The 23,849-nt window shown below is 45.6% G+C and overlaps 1 protein-coding gene across 1 annotated transcript in view; it reads right to left on the reverse strand.

Annotated features, from left to right (window-relative positions):
* The window catches only part of PFKL (phosphofructokinase, liver type), a 388,593-nt gene that overhangs the window by 314,299 nt on the left and 50,445 nt on the right, over positions 1–23,849 (reverse strand). Inside the window, exons 2-4 of the mRNA XM_040439347.1 lie at positions 11,011–11,084; positions 3,953–4,030; positions 3,100–3,289 (exon numbers count right to left, since the gene is read on the reverse strand). Coding sequence (XP_040295281.1) covers positions 3,100–3,289; positions 3,953–4,030; positions 11,011–11,084 — 342 coding nt within the window. The remainder of the gene's footprint in view (positions 1–3,099; positions 3,290–3,952; positions 4,031–11,010; positions 11,085–23,849) is intronic.

Consider the following 23,849-nt stretch of genomic DNA (forward strand, 5'->3'; position numbering starts at 1 on the left):
ATTTTTATAAAATTTTTTTTAACCCCTCCAGCAATGTTTTACTATGCATTCTGTATTCAGAATGCTATTATTTTCCCTTATAACCATGGTACGTTTTGAATACCCCATGCAACGCAGGTGAGGGAAGGTAGCAACGTAGGAACTACTAAGGCATACGGGGTGACAATGAACCATGAGCCAGAGGGGGAAAGACAGGAGAAGCAATAGGCTAGGTCTAAGCCCCTACCCTGTAAGAGACCAACGCTATACAGAAGTAGCCAAAGATTAAGCGGGCCGTGCCAAAAAAACTCTGCCCGAGAAGGGAGCCAGGCAAGGGAAGTCACACTGCAATGCTAGCCCCATATCCCAGCAGAGGAGGGAACACCCGTAGAAACCACCGATCCGGTGCTAAAGAGTCCACTGCCTAGCGAAGGGCTGTGCAGTAAGAACCCAAGCATGTAGGGAAAATAATACCGCTACCACAGTGGTAGCCAGCGCTTGCCCGGCAACGCAAAACAACTGAGGGAGAGGCCCGATACTATCCGTAGAAACCATGTGCCACACTGCCCCAGTTACGTGGAGCTAACCCTGAAAATTCTACCCGGAATGACGCTGAACAGGCGCAACTGCCAAGCTAGCTCCAGGGTAGGACCCCTACCAGAGGGGGATGTCCCACTGCAGCAACCATGAACTCGAACATTAGTGACAAGCCGCATCTGTAGAGGAAAACAAGCTGTAGGAGCTAAATCAGAGTCGCCAGCATAACCACTTCCCCAGAGAATGGGGAGTGGTGGATAGAGAATACGGAGTCAGAGAAAAGAGTCGACCCGCTGGAACGTACTCACTAGGTAAGTGCAACAGAGTATGCATTACGTATTGATGCGGACAATAATCAGGACCGACCGGAGCAACAGAGGCCCATGGAGATGGGGGGGGGGGTCTGTAAGACCCTTAAGTGATGCTAGGAACCCCCTGGAAGACAGAGGATGTCATAATCAGGCGCGAAACCAGCACCAAAAGAAGGATGCAACGATGAATAGCCACCGTATGCACTGGTGGCACCCATAGAACACTAGAGTAAGAGTGTCGGGCGCCTGCGAGAACCAACTGTAGCGACACCCTCTTGGAAATGAGCGAAGGAAGCCTAGAGCCGTAATGCCTCAGAAAATGTTTAGTCACTCCCCCTAGTGGATCACTAGCGGAAGGGGGAAATGCGACAGAAGCACGGTGATGTGCAACACTGCACGTGTACTCACCTCTCTTCTCTCTCCTGCCGCCATCTTCACCCCTCCTCTGGTCGAGTAGGGTCACCCCTTCAGCTACTGGCACCGTAGAGGCAGGACGCTGGAAAGGGGGGCTTGGATGGGTGACCCCTTGGCTGGCGGGATGCAGGGGAGCGAGGCTGCCCTGGTCCACCTTGTCTTCTGTGGGGGAGGCAGCAGTGCGGGTGACCGGCACTGGTGCAACTCGACCCCGGGAGAACAGGGAGGCGAGGCATCCCTGTTTTCCCATCTGAAAAAGGAAAAAAAAGAAACTAAAATAAAAAATCTTCAGGAGATCCCTGCAGAGCAGGGAGATCTTGCCTCCTATTGACACTAGAAAAAACTGAAGCTCTCTCCAGGCTGGAGGGGGTATAGCTGCCAGGGGAGGAGCTAACAGCTTTATCTAGTGTCAACGCCTCCTAGAGGACATAGCTATACCCATGGTCTCTGTGTCCCCCAATGAATATGGGCAAGAAATAAAGCTTCATGAATATCTTCCCTTCAGCATCACATGTTAGGAATTTCATTTTTGGTAGTGAAATGGCAGTTACACTTACACTTTAACTTAACAGGAGAGTGCTAATTCTATCCAGCAAAAAACAAACTTTTCTTCATGGAATCAAACAAAAAAAAATAATAAGTGATGCGAAAGCACCCTTACACTAACGAGATATTATTTGTACCCAGATTATTGTATCTTTCACTATTTTACTTAATCACATAAATGACGCTTCAATTTACCACAAATACGGTACATTTGACAGTTCTTGTCAAAAAGACAGATAGGTCACATTTCTGTATCACAATTTAGAAAGAATGTTCTACAATACTATGGACTACACTTCTGCGCCTAGTTCAATATCGCAACAATTCTAAGATTAGATTCAGACCCTTATTGTTTTTAATATAAAGGGGTTGTCCAGGATTTTGACACTGATAGAATAATCCATTAACATCACATTGGCGGATGATCAACTATTTCATTGTTAGTGTACAGAGATGGTAACTGCAGTGTTTCCACCACCATTCCCAACAATGGGAGCAGCGATGCCATTACCAGCTCCGTCCATTACATAATGGACTCTGCTGAGTAGTTCCAGCACGGGAGCTACAATAAAACAGCTGATCGCTTAGAGTGAGTGGTGTCAAGTCCTGACAACTCCTTAAGGCTAGCTCTACACGACGACATTTGTCGTGTGACATTTTGTTGCACCAATGTCGCGCGACAATTTTTATATTGGCAGTCTATGGTGTCGCACTGCAACATGCGACATGCTGCGACTACGACACAACAGTCGCAGAAAATCCATTCGAGATGGATTTTTCTGGGACTGTCGCGTCGTAGTCGCAGCATGTCGCATGTTGCAGTGCGACACCATAGACTGCCATTATAAAAATTGTTACGCGACATTTGTCGCGCAACATTTTGTTGCACCAATGTTGCAGTGTAGTTGTGCCCTGTCGCGCGACAAATGTCGTTGTGTAGACCTAGCCTTAAGGAAATAATTAAAAAGGTTGTCCGAGATAATTTAAAACCTTCCTGCCTAAAAGTGAAAAACCACTCATTTCTCCAGTGGCGTTCCCTGGTCTGGTCCTCCTGCCGCTGCTTATTTACAAACTGCAGAAATGATATGTCAGCATGTAACAGCTGAAGCCACTCACTGTCCTCAGTGGTAGACCATTGAGGACAATGATTGGCTGCAGGGTCATGTGCTGTATACCAGTAAACAAGCAGAAGTAGAAGGACAGAACCAGCACCACAAACAATGCCACTGGAGTAAGTGGTGATTACATGACCATCACTTTTGAATTTAAGGTATTTTACTGCATACAAACAAGCTGCATCACTTGTATTTACCTCCTTTAACCAATTCTTCAAGCAAACCTCCCCACTCCTTCCGAAATATATTTGCTCCAGTTAAACTTCCATCACCACCAATGACACATAAATTTGTTATGCCATGTTGAACAAGATTAAAGGCTGCAGACAAACGCCCTTCATGTGTCATAAATGCTTTACACCGTGCACTACCAATAATAGTGCCACCCTACAATACAAAAAAGTAAGACAAAAACAGCAGCAAACAGATATTGCAAGACATTGGAAAGTGAGTGAAAGGCAAACATCCCAAATTATTATTATTTTTTTTATTTTATTTAAGGGGTTCTCTAGGTTTTTTATATTGATGGCCTATCCTTAGATGGGGGCCAGACTCCTGGCACCCTCGACAATCAGGTATATGAAGAGGCTGTGGTGCTCCTTGAGCGCTTAGGATTATTTCTTAGGCCACTGACATCACATTCATCAGTCACTTGGCCTAGGCACAGCTCAGTCCCTTTCCTATAAATGGGGTTGGGCTGCAATATCTAGCAAAGCCCTATCCAATAGATGGTGCTGTGCTTGGTGGCGCTCACCAGAACTAAAGTGAGTGAAACGGCTTCCTCAAATGGCTGATTGGCAGCGATGCCGGGAGCCTGACCCCCGATGATCCGATATTGACGATATATCCTGAAGACAGGCCATCAATATAAAAATCCCTTTAATAACTATTCAAAATGTATAACACTGGTTTCTCTAAAGGACTTTATTGTACGCAATCATGCATGTTCCAAAAGGACATATGATGTTGCACACAGAATACACTCCGTATGAACTGGAAAGTATGATAACCACACAAAATGTGTGAAATGTCTTGTTTTACTGAACGTACCAGCTGAATTATGTTTGACACACTTAGCCAACTTGCTTGTTTGATACAATCACCACCTTCAACCAAGCCTTCATAACCCTATGATGAGAATAGAAACATATTTGTCAATGCAGGTGAAAATATAAATTCAAATTTTAAACTGTGGCTTTGCTGAATAAGTTCTTGTGTGTGCACATGAGGAATAACACTACATCAGACCATTAAATGACTCAATGACTCACTGCAGGCTCCATCTATAATTGTCAGTTTTACCAGAGCTAGCGAGTACACTACGATGTCTCCCATAGGCTGCAGAAAGAAGAAACATTTTTACTCCTCAACCAGAGGAATAATATAAAGAAGAAAAAAAAAAAAAAATGCATTTCATCTTGAAGGGGTTGGCAAATTGTCATATAAGCTCCATACAATCATACGTGACTAAACTATCCTCAGCTGACTATATGGAGATTGGGGTCAGTTATTAAAACATACTTACCCGTCACCCTACACATCCATGGACTGCAAGATGGCAGCAACCACATCCTCTATCACAGGGATCAGCAACCTTCAGCACTCCAGCTACTGTGAAACTACAACCCCCAGCATGCACACTTTCTTGGCTCTTCTTCCACAGAAGTGAAAGGAGAATTTTGGGAGTTGTACTTTCAGAACAGCAGGAGTGCCAGAGGTTGCTGATCACTGCTCCATCAGCTCCTGGGTGTCTTCTATTCTGCACAGGTACTGAACAGCAAAAAGAAACATCCAGCACATGGGCAGATACAGGCGATTCTGCTGCCTGCTTCTGTACATGTGCCAGATGCGCCCATTTGTTGTTCAGCTCCTGAACAGAACAGAAGGTAAACAGGAGCTGACAGATGAAGCGAGTATTTTCGCCTCATACCGAGGCAGCTGGGGACCAACATTAAGTAAGCTGGGGTCCCCGAAATGAACTGAGTGGCCAGTCATTCATGCATGAAGCCGTTCCATTCATTTCTTTTGGAGTTCTGGAGCTAGCCAGGCGCTGTACTAGGCAACTCCTATAGAAAGGGGAGCAGCTGCGAACATGCCCGACCGGACACTGTTCATTTCAGGGGGCTCCACAGGGTACGAGGTCCCCATTCTTGGTGGGAGTCCTATCAGTAGGACCCTGACCAATCTAATTGTGCTCAATTAGCCATTTTCCCTCCCCGGTGTACTCAATTTTGTTGCCAGCAGTTTAGACATTAATGGTTGTGTGTTGAGTTATTTTGAGGGCACTCCAAATTTACACTGTTATACAAGCTGTACACTGACTACTTTACATTGTGTCAAAGTGTCATATCTTCAGTGTTGTCCCCATGAAAAGATAGAATAAAACAGTTGCAAAATTGTGTGGGGTGTACTCACTTTTGTGAGATACTGCACAAGTAAAACCTAAATTACAAAAGAAGAAAAATTATACTAACCCCAAAACCCATCTATATATTTTCTGGAAGTAGACAGCCGGTACGTTATCAAAATGCCACTCCGCACTTTACAGACACCCTCTATCGGTTTTGTGTCAAAATCAAATTTTTCATAAATAAACATTGATTAGTGGGTACCCATATGAGCCCACATGCCTTTCATCAGCACCCATATGAGCCTTCATGCCTCTCATCAGCCCCAATATGAGTCCCCATGCCTCTTATCAGCCTCAATGCCACAGAGACCTCTCCTGCTCCGGACGCTGCGACTCCTCACCTACAGCGCGATTCTCTTCATCCTGCTGCCGGCTCTGCTGTGATCTGATGCACACAGCGTGAGGTCACAGAGCGCCCCCACGCTGTGCGCAGCACCTGCACAGCCGACAGCCGAGGACAAGGAAGAGGTGAGTACAGAGCCTTCACCGCTTCCCGGTCCTCCGGTACTAATGAGCGCTTCCAGAATTTTACTAGCTGAATCTATTTCATTTAATGTTTGTGTGTGTCGTTAAAAGATAAACACTATCCATTATAACAATGACATCTACAGCACTCCTCCCCCTTAACAGTGACCTCCACAGCCACCCCCGCACAGTGCCCTATCCCTTAAAATTGAACCTCCACAGCAGCCCACCCCCTTAACCTCGACATTTACAGCAGCCTTCCCCTTTAACAGTGAGTTTCACAGCACACCACCCTCTTGACAGTGACCTCCACAGGGGCCCGCCCCTTTAACGGTGGCGTTTACAGAAATCTGCCCCTTAAAACTGAACTCCATAGCGGACCATCCCCTTAACTGTGACCTCCACAGCAGCCTGCCCCTAGGGTGGCCAGAGGTACAGTTTTAGGCCGGACAGCCCGGCTTTCAGCCTCCCTGTCCTCCATCTGGCGCAGGGCCTGGACGGACACAAGGATGTCCTTTTGAACAACTCACTCTCAGACAGCATCACTGTGCTGTCTGAGTGTGAGCTGCAGGGAGAAAGTCACCGTCCCTCCCACCCCTGCAGCTGACAGAAACAGATTTTTACCTTCATTTTTTCAATCCCCATTGGCTGAGGAGTGGGCATGGCCTAACCGGATCAGAGGTGTGGTTTAGTGGGACCTGGGGGCGGGGTTTTGTATTTTGAGGGTGGGCACATTGTGGCAGGGGGCGTTTCTGGGCTCCTTCCTGCAAGAGTGACACCCCTCTGGCTCATTTGCATACCAAATAAACTGGATTTTCAGAGGATAAAAACATCTTATTGCTGGAAAAAAGGCACATCTTGGAATAAGGTACTAAGTGCTATTAGGCTATGGCTTTACTTCTATAGCGATTAACCTGGTGACAGATTTCCTTTAAAGCTTACCTACAGCAGTGAATAAAAATGGCTGGGTTGTTATGGAAACCTGGAGTAAAACTGTGTATGTGGAGGCAAACAGCCTGCGAGCTTCTATTGGCTGATAAGAGTCATGTGACCAAGCTTCTATTGGCTAATGCATTTTTTGGGAATATCTTAGGAACGGTACGTCCTAGAGAGCTGAGACCTGGTCTAAAATCTTCCCGGACACCTGATGTACCTGTGTGCCAAATTTCACGATTGTAAATGCGACGGTGCGGATTCCTTTAGCGGACATACATACATACACACACACAGCTTTATACACTCACCTAAAGAATTATTAGGAACACCATACTAATACGGTGTTGGACCCCATTTTGCCTTCAGAACTGCCTTAATTCTACGTGGCATTGATTCAACAAGGTGCTGATAGCATTCTTTAGAAATGTTGGCCCATATTGATAGGATAGCATCTTGCAGTTGCACAGGCTCAAAAGGCAGCCTGCCAGCCAGACAGGTACAGGCTCAAAGGCAGCCAGCCAGCTAGACAGGCACAGGCTCAAAGGGAGCCCGCCAGCCAGACAGGCACAGGCTCAAAGGCAGCCAGCCAGCCAGACAGGCACAGGCTCAAAGGCATTCAGTCGACCAGGCATAGACTCTACAGGTGTTTAGGTGACCAGGCATAAAAGCTACAGGTATTCAGCTAACCATTTAGATGCTGTAGGTGCAAGCCAAACAAGTATAGACTCAACAGGAATTCATCCCACTCGGCCAACCCAGCAAAAAGATGCTATAGGTGTTCAGCCGACCTACAGGAAAAAAATGCAAGACATTCCACCAAGCAGGCATACACTCACCTAAAGAATTATTAGGAACACCATACTAATACAGTGTTGGACCCACTTTTGCCTTCAGAACTGCCTTAATTCTACGTGGCATTGATTCAACAAGGTGCTGATAGCATTCTTTAGAAATGTTGGCCCATATTGATAGGATAGCATCTTGCAGTTGATGGAGATTTGAGGGATGCACATCCAGGGCACGAAGCTCCCGTTCCATCACATCCCAAAGATGCTCTATTGGGTTGAGATCTGGTGACTGTGGGGGCCATTTTAGTACAGTGAACTCATTGTCATGTTCAAGAAACCAATTTGAAATGATTCGAGCTTTGTGACATAGTGCATTATCCTGCTGGAAGTAGCCATCAGAGGATGGGTACATGTTCTCATTCTGTTTACGCCAAATTCGGACTCTACCATTTGAATGTCTCAACAGAAATCGAGACTCAGACCAGGCAACATTTTTCCAGTCTTCAACAGTCCAATTTTGGTGAGCTCGTGCAAATTGTAGCCTCTTTTTCCTATTTGTAGTGGAGATGAGTGGTACCCGGTGGGGTCTTCTGCTGTTGTAGCCCATCCGCCTCAAGGTTGTGCGTGTTGTGGCTTCACAAATGCTTTGCTGCATACCTCAGTTGTAACGAGTGGTTATTTCAGTCAACGTTGCTCTTCTATCAGCTTGAATCAGTCGGCCCATTCTCCTCTGACCTCTAGCATCCACAAGGCATTTTTGCCCACAGGACTGCCGCATACTGGATGTTTTTCCCTTTTCACACCATTCTTTGTAAACCCTAGAAATGGTTGTGCGTGAAAATCCCAGTAACTGAGCAGATTGTGAAATACTCAGACCGGCCCGTCTGGCACCAACAACCATGCCACGCTCAAAATTGCTTAAATCACCTTTCTTTCCCATTCTGACATTCAGTTTGGAGTTCAGGAGATTGTCTTGACCAGGACCACCCCGCTAAATGCATTGAAGCAACTGCCATGTGATTGGTTGACTAGATAATTGCATTAATGAGAAATAGAACAGGTGTTCCTCATAATTCTTTAGGTGAGTGTATATTAGATTGTTCTCAATGTATTCTACTATGTAATTAAAAAATGATTTGCAACTGGAATATTTCATTCCAAACGGATCAGTGTTTTGCAGACTGCAAAATACATACGTTTTAGTGCATGAGCCCTTATGTGGAAGATATGGCTGTTATGGAGGAAGGGGGGGGCTGTTAAGGAGATGACCTAGCAAGGGACTGTCGATCAATGCATTTTAGGAATTTCAAAACTGCCAGAACACCCATTTTAATAAAAATCAGTTTCTGATTTTACACCCTTTTTAAACTTAAAGGCATAGAAAAATAAAAACAAATAGGTGTTATCATATGTGCTGAGCAGCCCCCTAAACTCTACCTGGGCTACAGACGGAAAGCGCACAGTGTATGTTATCTGAGCCTGTATGATATTCCTCAGCCGCATTCACAGTCCTGCTGAACAACAATCTTTATATAGCGGTAACATATTCCACAGTGCTGTACAATTAGAGGGTTCATGTCCAAACAGTCATGCACTGCTTTCCAACAGCGCAGCTCAGCATCCATAAAAGAGATTGTACTCGATCAGAATACTAAATAGTGCCTGGTGGAAAGACTACACTTCCCACTACAAGCTTCCATATATACACACAGAGCCATGGCGAGATTTCAGCTATGAAGCCTCTAGGACTTTGAATATAGTAATTCAGGCCCAGCATTGCCAGATATCACTGCGTACCACCGGATCCCCATTGACTATAATGGGGTCTGGCGGTGAATCGGCTGCATTTCCTCCATAAATACCAGGTTTCGGCAGAACAAATACTGCTGCATGCTTGAACAGGATACCGGATTCACTGTGAACGTAGCTTAATACAGCATATTTATACAGTCACTCCATAATTGATATGGATTAAAGGGCTTGGTTGGAATAAAAAAATAATAATCCTCAGAATAGGTCATCAATATCAGATCGGCGGGGGTCTGACACCCGGCAACCCCGCCAATCAGCTATTTTAAGAGGAGGCGCGCGTTGTGCCCGCCTCCTCTTCACGGTTTACCTTCTCTCCATTACCTCTGCAGCGGTGAGCAGGTGTATTTACACCCAAGCCGTCCCATTCATTTCAATGGGACGGATCGCTCCTATACAAGTGTATGGGAACGATCCGTCCCTATGAAATGAATGGGAGTGTTAGGTGTAATTACACCTGCTCACCGCTGCAGAGGCGACGGCAAGATGGTAAACAGTGAAGAGGAGGCAGTGCTTGCATGGCACGCGCCTCCTCTTGAAACAGTTGTTTGGCGGGGGTGCCGGACCCCCGCCGACCTGATATTGATGACCTATCCTGAGGATATTAAATATTAAAAGCCTGGAGAACCCCTATAATGGGTTCTCCTAGACTTAACTACGGGTGACCTATTCTCTGGATAAGTCATTAGTATCTAATCAGTGGGGGTCTGACACCAGGGACCCTCGCAGTTCAGCTATTTGAGAAGGCACCGGCGTTCCTAGTAGAGCCACGGCCTTCTCTCAACTTAGTCTAGGCCATGTGACTTCACGTTCATCAGTAACATGTCTTAGGCGCAGCTCTGCCCCATTGAAGTGAATGGGGCCGAGAGCTGCGATACAAAGCACAGCCGCTATCAAAATGTACAGTGCTGTGTTCGGAGAGCAGGGAGAAGGCCTCAGCACTACTGCGAGCGCCAGTGCCTTTTCAGAAAGCTGATCGGCGGGGGTCCTGGGTGTCGGACAACCACAGATCAGATGCGGATGACCTATCCAGGAGCACAGGTCCTCAGTTCTAAAGACTCAGAATTATTTTTTTCAGATACGCTACTCCGTTGGGGGGCTGTACCACTCGTTCTCCTTTCCCAACACGTATGCTAATTAGTGGCAACGGTACAGGGAGGAGGAGACGGCAGTGTTTCTCAAGGGGAGTCTCCTTCTCCATGGCTGTGAGCTGTCCAATTGCAGCAGAGCGTTTCACTGCCAGGGAGATTAGCTTTTTTTTCCTCCAGGGAGAAGAAACCCATTGAGAAACACAGCCGTGTTTCTCAAGTGGTATCTCCTTCTCCCTGGAGAGAAAAAAAAAAAGCTAACCTTCTCCAGGGCTGTGATGCTCTCCGCTGCAATTGGGCAGCTCACAGCCATGGAGAAGGAGACACCCCTCTTTAAAAGTAGCGAGTGTAATAAATATAAAAGCACCAGCTACCACCAGTCTCCGTTTCCTTGACTTCAGCGAAGATGTCCAGGTGACGCTGTAGTCAGTCACTGGCTTCAGTCATTATACCTAGTTGTACAGGACAAAACCGTTGTGGCTGGTGACTGGCTGTAGTGGTCACCTGCATGACACGTTGACTTTTCCCACAATAAAGACAAGACCGGACCACAGGAGTATAAGCTATTTTTTTTAAAATCACATTTCCTGCCAATTATGGAAATTAAAATACCTCATATATGTGGAAAACTTTAGCTCCAACATAAATACCCATCCGAGTCACAGCACGAACCGCAGCATTCATTCCTGCAAATAACAACAAAGACATTTATTGTAAATTAGGTTTAATGTTCTGAAGATATTTCATATTAAAAGGGAATGCGTCATCAGAAAATTACGGTAATGAGTTTTCCTTGAGCCTATAACAGCACCTCTGGAGACACTGTCTCCTCCTCCCTTGAACAAGAAACAGGAACCAAAATCGCTTAACCTCTTCAGGACACAGGACTTACCGGTACGTCCTGAGAATTTTCGATCACCGCAGCGCCGCCTGCGGTGATCGGAACCAAATGCCTGCCGAAATCATTCGGCAGGCACTCTGTACCAATGCCCATGGGGGTCTTGTGACCCCCGATGTCGGCGATCGCAGAAAACCGCAGGTCAATTCAGACCTGCGGTTTTCTGCATTTCCGGGTTATTCGGGTCTTTGTTGACCCGATAATTCGGAAAGGACGGTGATCGGTGGTGTGATTATACACCACCAATCACCATCCTGCGATCCTGTGAGGTGGCAATCACGTCACCTCTCAGGATCACCTGTGATTGGTCCCCATGCGGCTTGTGGGCGCAGCCCGGCAAGTTTGAATCTCCGCTGCTGCTCTTCTCCCTCATTCCGGTCCGCGGAGAGAGCAGCAGGAGATCACGCTGCCCACCATCTTGTGAGTTTTTGGTGCCATCAGGCACCTTAGGAGGCAGGGACAGGCAGGTAGTGGGAGGTGTAGGCAGGGGTAGTAAGGGCAAGTTTAGGGTTAGATTAGGTTAAAAAAAAAAAAAAAAAAAAAAAAGTAAAAAAAATTTTGGTCTGTGAGCCCCCTGATCGGTTGTCTAGTGTCCACAGCAGTTAGCTGTGTGACCCTAGACTTCCCCCAGGGGTGCTGCAGCTTGCCCCCCCCCACACACACATACTTTTTGGGGGTGCAATATTTAATTTTTTTCTATTTTTCTTTGCATACGCCATCTGTGGCCGGCACTCTTTGCGTCCGGCCACTGTTAGCGCATCGCCCACCCCGCCCCACAGCGCATTTGTATTTTTTTTTTTTTTTTTACACGGAACTTTTTTTTTTATAGCTATAGGGTAAGTGCGTGAACACCCGTGCCCCACACACACACGCACACCTAATAAAGATTTACACACACGCACATACACACTCCCCTATGGCCCGCCGGACGTTCTCGGCCAAGGAGGCATACGCCCTCCTTGCCTCAGAGTCTGAGAGCCCCAGTGAGGACGAGGATGACCCCACGTTCCTGTTGTCATCCGCATCCTCCTCATTATCAAGCAATGATGAGCCCCCAAGGCGGCGGATCGAGGGGACCCCCATGCTAGGGACCCTGTGGCTCAGCCTAGTACGAGCAGCTCTGGGGCTCATACTAGTTTTCCGGTCCACCAGGTCAGTCCACCTGAGCCCCCTGCAGGTGGACTTGTCTGGTGTACCCCAGAGAACTTTGAGCCCGCAATTCCTGATTTTGTTGGTGAATCAGGAATCTAGATTTACACAGTGGGCTTCACTGAATACGACTTTTTCAGTCTTTTTTTCAGTGAGGAACTGGTAAATCTGATGGTGGAGCAGACGAACCTGTACACCCAACAGTTCGTCGCTCAACACTCGGGCTCGTTTTTGGCTAGGCCCGGTGGCTGGACCCCGGTCAGTGCAGCCGAGAGGAGGACGTTTTGGGACCTCGTGCTGCATATGGGCCTAGTCAAAAAGCCCAGTGTCAGGCTGTACTGGAGTGGGGACGTCCTCTACCAGACCCCACTCTACTGTATGGCCATGACACGTTCCCGATTTGAGGCCATGCGGAAATGCCTGCATTATGCAGAAAATGCAGCATGTCCCCCCCAAGGTGATCCTGCCTATGACCGCCTGTACAAAATCAGGCCGGTCATCGATCACTTTGGGGCCAAATTCATGGAGGCCTATGTACATGGAAGGGAGGTCACGGTTGATGAGTCCCTCATTGCGTTCAAGGGGAGACTCATTTTCCGCCAGTATGTTCCCTCAAAGCGGGTGAGGTATGGAGTGAAGCTGTACAAAGCTTGTGAGCATACCTCAGGGTACACTTACAAGTTTCGTGTGTATGAGGGGCGAGATTCCCGTATTCAACCCCGAGAATGTCCCCTCACTCTGGGTGTTAGCAGGAAACTTGTGTGGGACCTTATGCACCCACTTCTAGATAAGGGTTACCACCTATACGTGGATAACTTTTATACTAGTATCCCCTTGTTCCAGTTCCTCGCCGCCAGATCCACATTCACTTGTGGGACCGTGCGGAAAAATCAGCGCGGCCTCCCTGCCTGCCCCCTCCAGGTACCTATCCCCAGGGGTGAGACCCATGCCCTTACCAGTGGAAACCTGCTGCTGGTCAGATATAAGGACAAGAGGGATGTCCTTGTACTGTCCACAATTCACGGTAACGGCATCAGCCCTGTCCCTGTGCGAGGTACCGCGGCAACGGTCCTCAAGCCCGATTGTATCGTCGACTACAATCGGTATATGGGAGGAGTTGATCTCTCTGATCAAGTCCTCAAGCCATAAAACGCCATGCGCAAAACCAAGGCATGGTACAAAAAAGTTGCGGTCTACTTGGTGCAGGTTGCCATGTACAACTCTTTTGTACTGTTCCAGAGTGCTGGCAACACAGGGACATTCCTCCAGTTCTATGAGGCAGTCCTCAAGACCCTGATCTTTTCTGACCGGGAAAGAGCAGGCCGGAGTACCTCGGGAACTGTAGGCGCCCGTATTGTCCCTGACCAACACTTTCCAGGTGTGGTCCCCCATACTGGAAAGAAGGGACGAACCCCAAAAAAATAAATGCAGAGTGTCGCAGGAGGGGGATACGGAAGGACACCACTACTCAATGTGACACGTGCCCCAATCATCCGGGCCTCTGCATTATTGGTTGCTTCAGGGAGTACCACACTTCCATGGAGTTCTAAATTTATAATCCCCTTCACCAACTTAGCCACTGACTATTCCAAAAAAACTATGGTTCTCAGACTTGACACAAAAAAAAAAAAATTTGGTAGAACTAAAAAAAAATAAAAAAGTAGACTTACTAGGTAGCGCAGCGTCGGTAATCTCCTCTATAAATATACCCCTAACCCCCCCCCCCCCCCCCAGATTAACACGGTAAAACAAAAAAAAAAGTGCAAAAAAAGTGTAATAGCAAGCGATTAAAAAGTCATATAGCCCCCAAAATAGTGCCAATAAAACAGTCCCCTCATCCCGCAAAAAATGCGCCCCTACCTAATACAAATCAGCTAAAAAACTATCCAAAAAGATATTAGTCTAAAACCTAAATAATTGTAAAAAAAAATAGACTTATTAGGCATCGCCGCATCCGTAGTAATCTCCTCTGTAAAAATACCCCATAATCCAACCCCCCAGATTAACACTGTCCAAAAATAAATAAAAAAAATAAAAAATGGTGCGAAAAAAGCTATTTTTGGCACTTTTCCATTTCAATCCGTCGTTTCCGGTAAAAACCAAGGGTTAACAGCCAAACAAAACTTAATATTTATTACCCTGATAATTTACAGAAACGCGACATTTGTGGTTGTAAACTGCTGTATCAGTAAAAGGGAGACGCAAAAGGAAAAGGACCGACATGGTTTCTGGAAAGCCGATTTTGATGGCCTTTTTAATTGACACCATGTCCATTTAGAAGCCCCCCTGATGCACCCCTAGAGTAGAAACTCCCTAAAAGTGACCCCATCTAAGAAATTACACCCCTCAATGTATTCACTGATTTTACAAACTTTATTAACCCTTTAGGTGTTCAACAGTTTATGGCAAATGGAGATTACATTTCAGAATTTAAATTTTTGGTAACCTTACCTCACAAAAATTTAATATAGAGCAACCAAAAAACATATGTACCCTAAAATTAGTCCCAAAAAAAAAAACTTCACCTTATCCCATAGTTTCCATAATGGGGTCACTTTTAGGGAGTTTCTACTGTAGGGGTACATGAGAGGGTCTTGAAATAGGACACAGTGTAAATAAAACGGTCCATAAAAATCAGCCCCCCAAAACCCACACGGCACTCCTTTTCCTCTACACCCCGCCGTGTGGCCGTACAGTAGTGTACGACCACATATGGGGTGTTCTGTAAAGGGCAGAGTCAGGGCAATAAAGATACAGTCTTGTTTGGCTGTTAACCCTTGATTTGTTAGTGGAAAAAAATGGGTTAAAATGGAAAAATTGGCAAAAAAAAATGAAATTCTCAAATTTCATCCCTATTTGCCAATAACTCTTGTGCAACACCTAAAGGGTTAACATGGTTCGTAAAATCAGTTTTGAATACCTTGAGGGGTGTAGTTTCTTAGATGGGGTCATTTTTGGGTGGTTTCTATTATGTAAGCCTCACAAAGTAACTTCAAACCTGAACTGGTCCCTAAACTTCTAAGCCTTGTAATAAAATAGCATTCCCCAAATGATCCAAACATGAAGTAGACATATGGGGTATGTAAATTAATAACTTTTTTTGGAGTTATTACTATGTATTGTAGAAGTAGAGAAATTGAAAGTTAGAATCTGATCTGAAACACTCTGATGCCAATGATGTCATTTTTTTATTATTTATTTTGATTTTGGGGAAAGGGGAGTGATTTAAATTTTTTTGTATTTATTTATTTATTCTTCTTCTTCTTCTTCTTCTTCAGGTCTCCAAGTGGACCCCAACATGCAATCATCAGATTGCAATTTGTATACAGTAATGGAATCTTTTCCATTATCCCATACATAAATTGCTATATTACAATTCAGTGCTGCCCCCTGCTCCGCTGAATTGTAATATACAAGTAATGAACCTAGAAGCCTAGAACAGGCTCTGGTTCATTACTTATAAGGAACACCTTCCCTGATCTCCGCCCAGGTTTTAGGCCTCTCAGATGCCAAGGTCACATTTGACCATGACATCTGAGGGTTTAAGTGTTCACAATCTGCATTATCGCCGATCCCGGACATTAGCCACGGGTGTATGTTGTATGGCGCCCGCTCTGCTCCAGGCAGCATCTTTAAAGACCCGACATCCGCCGTACATTTATAGCAGATGTCGAGAAGGGAATAAAGAATATCTAGTGCTGATTTTTTTATATAAAAATATAATATCCTCTAGCTTTCACAGTGGCTGTAAGTGGTCTGGGCAGATCATTTTTCATTGTTATCACAGCAAAGATTACAATGACAAATAACCTTTACATATCGATAACACAGGTTCCACGACATATAGGAGATAGTCAAAGCTCATCTTTCCAACATTTTTTTTATTATAAGTGTAGTATACAGGTGAAACTCAAAAAATTCGAATATCGTGCAAAAATCCATTTATGTCAGTAAAGAAAATTAAAAGAAATTGCATTAATGCAGCTTAAAATTTGAAATTTGTGATAAGGTTCAATATTCTAGGCTCAAAGTGTCACATTCTAGTCAGCTAATTAATCCATACCCCCTGAGCAAAGGGTACCTCAAAATTGTGACTTTGGGGTTTCATAAGCTATAAGCCATAATCATCCAAATTATAACAAATAAAGGCTTGAAATATATCTCGCTTTGCATGTAATGAGTCCATCTCATATGTTAGTTTCACCTTTTAAGTTACATTACTGAAACAAATGAACTTTGCACGATATTCAAATTTTTCAAATTTCACCTATATAGATTTACCCTGTTCTCCCTGAATTCATATGAGGCCTGTTGTCAGAAGAAGATGTATCATCAAAAGTCGCATCCAAAAGAGGTCACCTTGTCATGGTATATGGACACAAATGATTTTTATAAAAAAAAAAAAGGAATACCTTATATTCATTTTAAATAGTGAATATTGCACTAGTTCCAGTAGTGTAACTAGAAATGACTGGGCCCCACAGCAAATTTTTGAACCCCCTCCTCTTGTGCAACCCCCAGTCCTGCGGTTAGTCAAGATTACAACACGGATGTCATCCGTTTAGTTTTTTTTTTTTGCAGATCCGTGTTTCGTGGACCACAGAATACATATGGTTGTGTGCATGAGCCCTAATAGAAATCTATTAGGGTGAATGGCATTCTGACGTGCTCCCTGCTGAACTGTGCCTCATGCACAGCTTAGCAGGCAGCTTACCATGGCAGGCTTGGGAACATCTAGCAGAACCCAGGCTGTCATGGTAACTGATCGGAGCCCCACGATTTCACATGCAGGGGCTCCAATCGGAAGGCATAGGGAACCGCATCCCTCTGCCTAACTTCCCAGGTGCCGCAATCACTGTTAAATGTGGCATCTGATGGGTTAATTGACTGGTTTCGGAGTCATCGCCAATGCAATATTATATTGCTGATCCAGACAATTCCAGGTGCATGCCGTACATGTACAGCATTATGCATTAAGCGTATATTCAGACTTAACAGACCCAATAATGTAGCAGTTTATTGCCATGCAATGGTTTTGCTACCACATGCAGTAATTGTGGAAATATACCACAACATGACCACTATATTTGAATAAATCCTAATGATTCTATAGATCAGAGAGTGACCAAAGTAATTTCATTAACCATAAGAATTGCGCTGGACCTTTATAACCAACTATTGAATGCCACAGAACTTTACAGTGTACTATGAAGAAGGCACAAGTTTAACCCTAAGGCCTCATGCACACGACCGTTGTTTTGGTCCACATCCGAGCCGCAGTTTTTGAAGCTCGGGTGCGGACTAATTCACTTCAATGGGGCCGCAAAAGATGCGGACAGCACTCCGTGTGCTGTCCGCATCCGTTGCTCCGTTTCCGTAGCCCCGCAAAAAAATAAATAAATATAACATGTCCTATTCTTGTCCGTTTTGCAGACAATAGGCATTTCAACAATGGGCCGCCCGTTCCATAAATTGCGGAAGGCACATGGACGGCTTCCATTTTTTTTGCGGACCACAAAAAACGGGACGGTCGTGTGCATGAGGCCTTAGAGGAGACAGATTTTCCATTTTTGCGTTTTTGTTTTTCACTTCCCGCCTTCCCATAGTCCTAACTTTTTTATTTTTCCATTCACATACCCTTATGAGGGCTTATTTTTTTTGCAGGACAAGTTGTACTTTTTAATGGCGCCATTTACAGTTGCATACAATGTAGTGGGAAGCGGGGAAAAAATTCCAAATGGGGTAGAATTGAGGGGGGGGGGGGGAGACACAATTCTGATAAAAGATTTTTATTTTTTTACGATGTTCACTATGCAGTAAAATTGACCCGTTATCCTCATTCTCCAGGTCAGTACGGTTACAATGATACCACACTTGTATAATTTTTCTTTCATTTTAATACTGAAAAGAAATTAAAACCCTTGAGGAAAAAAAATAGAAAATGTATCACCATATTCTGACACCTATAACTTTTTTGTAGTTATGTGTACAGGGCTGTGTGAGGGCTCATTTCTTGCAGGACGATCTGTATTTTCAATGATACCAATTTGAAATGTGTGCAACTTTTTGATCACTTTTTATAAAATAAATTATTGGGGAGTTGAAGTGACAAAAAATGGCGATTTGGCAGTTATTTTTTTTCCAGTTACACCATTTGCCGTATGCAATTAATATGGTTATATTTTAATTTTATGGACATTTTTGCATGCGGCGATGCCCATGATGTTTATTTTTTTATTGGTTAAGTATTTTAATTTTAAGGAAAGGGGGGTGATCTGAACGTTTATATTTTTTTTTAACATTTGTGAAAAAACTTTTTTTTTTTTTACTTTTTTTTTAAGTCACCCTGGGTGACAATAACTGCCAATTATTAGATTGCCCATTGTGTTCATTAATGGCTATATAACTAGGGTTGTCCCGATACCACTTTTTTAGGACCGAGTACAAGTACCGATACTTTTTTTCAAGTAGTCACCGATACCGAATACCGATACTTTTTTTAAATGTCATGTGACCGTTTTGGGGGATCTGTGGATCTGTGGATGACGCACTGTCATGTGGGGGATCTGTGGATGGCACTGTTATGGGGGATCTGTGGATGGCACTGTTATGGGGGATCTGTGGATGGCACTGTTATGGGGGATCTGTGGATGGCACTGTTATGGGGGATCTGTGGATGGCACTGTTATGGGGGATCTGTGGATGGCGCTGTTATGGGGATCTGTGGATGGTGCTGTTATGGGGGATCTGTGGATGGCACTGTTATGGGGGATCTGTGGATGGCACTGTTATGGGGATCTGTGGATGGCACTGTTATGGGGGATCTGTGGATGGCACTGTTATGGGGGATCTCTGGATGGCACTGTTATGGGGGATCTCTGGATGGCACTGTTATGGGGGATCTCTGGATGGCACTGTTATGGGGGATCTCTGGATGGCACTGTTATGGGGATCTGTGGATGGTACTGCTATGGGGTGGGATATCTGTGGATGGCATTGTTATGGGGTGGGGGGATCTGAGGATGGCATTGTTATTTGGTGGGGGATCTGTGGATGGTGCTGTTATAGGGGATCTGTGGATGGAACTGTTATGGGGAGGATCTGTGGATGACACTGCTATATGTCATCCACAGATCCCCCTCATAACAGTGTCCCCCAATACACCGGGCCCCGCCGCTCACCGAAGTATTTATAAACGTGAATCCTTATCCTGTTATTAAGTTGAACTAACGCTGCGCTCTCCCATGTTCCCCTGTATCCCCACAGCACTTACTTAAGCTTCCATAGCAGGCAGAGCAGACGGCACCAGTAACGTCACTCACTGACGTCGCGCGTCTGCTCCGCCTGCTTCACTCATAAAGTGGGCGGAGCAGGCGCTCTACGTCAGTGAGTGACGTTACTGCTGCCGTCTGCTCTGCCTGCTATGGAAGCTTAAGTAAGTGCTGTGGGGATACAGGGGAACATGGGAGAGGGCAGCGTTAGTTCAACTTAATAACAGGATAAGGATTCACGTTTATAAATACTTTGGTGAGCGGCGGGGCCCGGTGTAAGAGTACAGTGACTGCACCGGGCCCCGCCCATAGTTACGCCCATAGTATTCTATTTATGTATCGGGGCGGGGTATCGGCGGCTGAGTACCGCCGAGAAAACTCGGAATCGGTCCCGATACCGATACTAGTATCGGTATCGGGACAACCCTATATATAACCATCATTGAACATGTAATTTTCAAAATAACAATACAGTGCTGACACCTAGTGGCCTGTATTGGTATATTCCTATATAGTCTATAGTCTATAAGAGTACTGTAACAGGTTCCCCAATCTCTGCCAGGTAACATTCTGGACTGAAGGGGAAATGTATGCGATCAGGGATTTAGGTCACAAGCTTAGTGCAAGGACCTCAAAAGGTATTGTTTTCCGAAATACTACCTGTACCATGAGCCACACAAGAAAGGCAGAGGGAGATTAGGGAGATTAACAAGTGGCTCAAGAACTGGTGTAGGAAGAACGGGTTTGGGTTCCTGGAGAACTGGGCAGACTTCTCTGTCGACTACAGCCTCTATCGTAGGGATGGGCTGCACCTCAATGGGGAAGGGGCAGCTGTGTTGGGGGAGAAGATGGCTACAAGGTTGGAGGAGTGTTTAAACTAGGGACTTAGGGGGAGGGTAATTACATTATAGGAGGGGAAGATAGAGCAAGGTAATGGGACTGGGGGAGGAATGAAAGGTGGGACTAGAACAGTTCAGAAGGAAAGGTGTAGGGTAAAAAATATACATAAACCTCTTAATTGTATGTATACTAATGCCAGAAGCCTGACTAATAAAACTGGTGAACTGGAATTAGTGATGTGTGAGGAGGACTATGACATAGTGGGAACAACAGACAGTTGTTGCGATATCAAAATTTTGATTCGGTTTTGATACCATAAAAAAGTATTGCGATACTCGATACCACGCGAAAAAAAATAAAACAATAAAGCAACGTGCATTCCGCATTTTAAAAAATGGCGAAAGGCGCAGATTTTTTTAAAATATTTTAATAGTTTGGACTTTTCGGACGTGGCGATGTCCATTTATTTATTGTTTATATATTTTATATGTAAAATTGGGAAAGGGGGTGATTTATACGTAATATTTTGGTGTGTTTTTTAACCACCTCCCATCTGCCCATTGACTATAAACGTCCGGGAGGTGGATCTCTATTTCTGAAAGCACGTTCTAAAACGTCCTGCAGCTTTCCCCCCTGTGCTCTGCCCCTGTACATAGAAACTCCGTGACTAAGCTCCCTCCCGACAGCCAAGAACATGGAGCTTTACCCTGAGACCTTTTTTGATGGTCTCCGGGCTTTTGATCTCTCTGACAAGCAGTCAGAGCGATCACAAATGCATCTACCATCTCCCTCTCATTACTGCCAGTCAGAGAGGGAGATCGGTATTTAAACTAGGCATCGCAATCGCAATGCTAAACTGTAAGCCCTGGAGACTGATCAGCATGGTCTCCGGGGCATGTGAGCGCTGTAATTTCCAGTTACAGCGCTCTGAAATGCTTGTACCATCTCCCTCTAATTAGCGCTGGCAGGAGAGGGAGATCGGTACATTTACACTCCACCAGCGATCCCCCAGCAGCTGTTTTCACCTGGAGACCAATCAGCATGATCTCCAGGACATGTGATCGCCAGAGAAGGGTGAGTGCAGGAGCTGTGAGGTCTTTCAGAGAACTCGATCAGCCCTGCACTGAGGCTGTACAGCCTCTCTGGGGGGTGCATTTCTCCTGTAACTCGGGCTACTATGTCAGCCCCAGTTACTGGAGAAATCAACAGTGAAAAGAAAAGAAAAAAGTGAAGTTAAATGTCCCCCAGAGGTCTTGTATGACCTTATGGGGACGCAAAGTATAGAATAAAAAAAATAATAATGTTTAAAAAAAAATAAAAAAAGTTTTCACATGTAAAAAAAAAAAAAAAAAAAATCCCCAAGTAAGGAATAAAAAAAAAAAAGTTAAAAATAGAAAAAATAAAAAGACCTATTTGAAATCCACGTCCGTGACGTTCGGCTCTATAAATATATCACATATTCGACCCAGTCCAATAAACACCATAAAAAAATAATAAAGGCCTCATGCACACGACCGTTGTGTGCATCCGTGGCCGTTGTGCCGTTTTCCGTTTTTTTTTTTTCGCGGACCATTGACTTTCAATGGGTCCGTGGAAAAATCGGAAAATGCACAGTTTTGCAGCCGAGACCGTGATCCGTGTATCCTGTCCGTCAAAAAAATAGGACCTGTCCTATTTTTTTGACGGACAACGGTTCACGGACCCATTCAAGTCAATGGGTCCATGAAAGAACACGGATGCACACAAGATTGGCATCCGTGTCCGTGATCCGTGGCCGTAGGTTACTTTTATACAGACGGATCCGAAGATCCGTCTGCATAAAATCTTTTTCAGAGCTGAGTTTTCACTTCCTGAAAACTGAGAACCGACAGTATATTCTAACACAGGCGTTCCCATGGTGATGGGGACGCTTCAGGTTAGAATATACTAAAAGAACTGTGTACATGACTGCCCCCTGCTGCCTGGCAGGTGCTGCCAGGGGGCAGCCCCCCCCCCCCTGTAGTTAACACATTGGTGGCCAGTGCGGCCAGCCCCCCCCCCTCCCCTGTAGTTAACTCATTGGTGGCCAGTGGGCCCCCCCTCCCCTGTAGTTAACCCATTGGTGGCCAGTGGGCCTCCCCCCTGTAGTTAACCCATTGTTGGCCAGTGCGGCCGGCCCCCCTCCCTCCCCTGTAGTTAACTCGTTGGTGGCCAGTGGGCCCTCTCCCCTCCCTCCCCCTCCTAATTAAAATCTCCCCCCCTATCATTGGTGGCAGCGGAGAGTACCGATCGGAGTCCCAGTTTAATCGCTGGGCCTCCGATCGGTAACCATGGCAACCAGGACGCTACTGCAGTCCCGGTTGCCATGGTTACTTAGCAATTTGTAGAAGCATTATACTTACCTGCGAGCTCCGATGTTTGCGTCCGGCCGGGAGCTCCTCCTACTGGTAAGTGACGCATTGCTTAATGACCTGTCACTTACCAGTAGAAGGAGCTCCCGGCCGGATGCAGACATCGTAGCTCGCAGGTAAGTATAATGCTTCGACAAATTACTAAGTAACCATGGCAACCGGGACTGCAGTGGAGTCCTGGTTGCCATGGTTACCGATCGGAGCCCCAGCGATTAAACTGGGACTCCGATCGGTACTCTCCGCTGCCACCAATGATAGGGGGGGAGATTTTAATTAGGAGGGGGAGGGAGGGGAGAGGGCCCACTGGCCACCAACGAGTTAACTACAGGGGATGGGGGGCCGGCCGCACTGGCCACCAAAGGGTCAACTACAGAGGGGGAAGGCTGCCCCCTGCTGCCTGGCAGCACCTACCAGGCAGCAGGGGGCAGTCATGTACACAGTTCTTTTAGTGTATTCTAACCTGAAGCGTCCCCATCACCATGGGAATGCCTCTGTGTTAGAATATACTGTCGGATTTGAGTTTTAGATCTAACTCATATCCGACAGTATATTCTAACGTAGAGGCGTTCCCATGGTGATGGGGACGCTTCAAGTTAAAATATACCATCGGATTGGAGAAAACTCCGATCCGATGGTATATTAACTCCTGACTTTACATTGAAAGTCAATGGGGGACGGATCCGTTTGAAATTGCACCATATTGTGTCAACGTCAAACGGATCCGTCCCCATTGACTTGCATTGTAATTCAGGACGGATCCGTTTGGCTCTGCACGGCCAGGCGGACACCAAAACGACTTTTTTTTCATGTCCGTGGATCCTCCAAAAATCAAGGAAGACCCACGGACGAAAAAACGGTCACGGATCACGCAAAAAAATACGGTCATGTGCATGATGCCTAACT

This window comes from Bufo bufo, chromosome 7, assembly GCF_905171765.1.
Source record: "Bufo bufo chromosome 7, aBufBuf1.1, whole genome shotgun sequence".
NCBI lineage: Eukaryota > Metazoa > Chordata > Amphibia > Anura > Bufonidae > Bufo > Bufo bufo.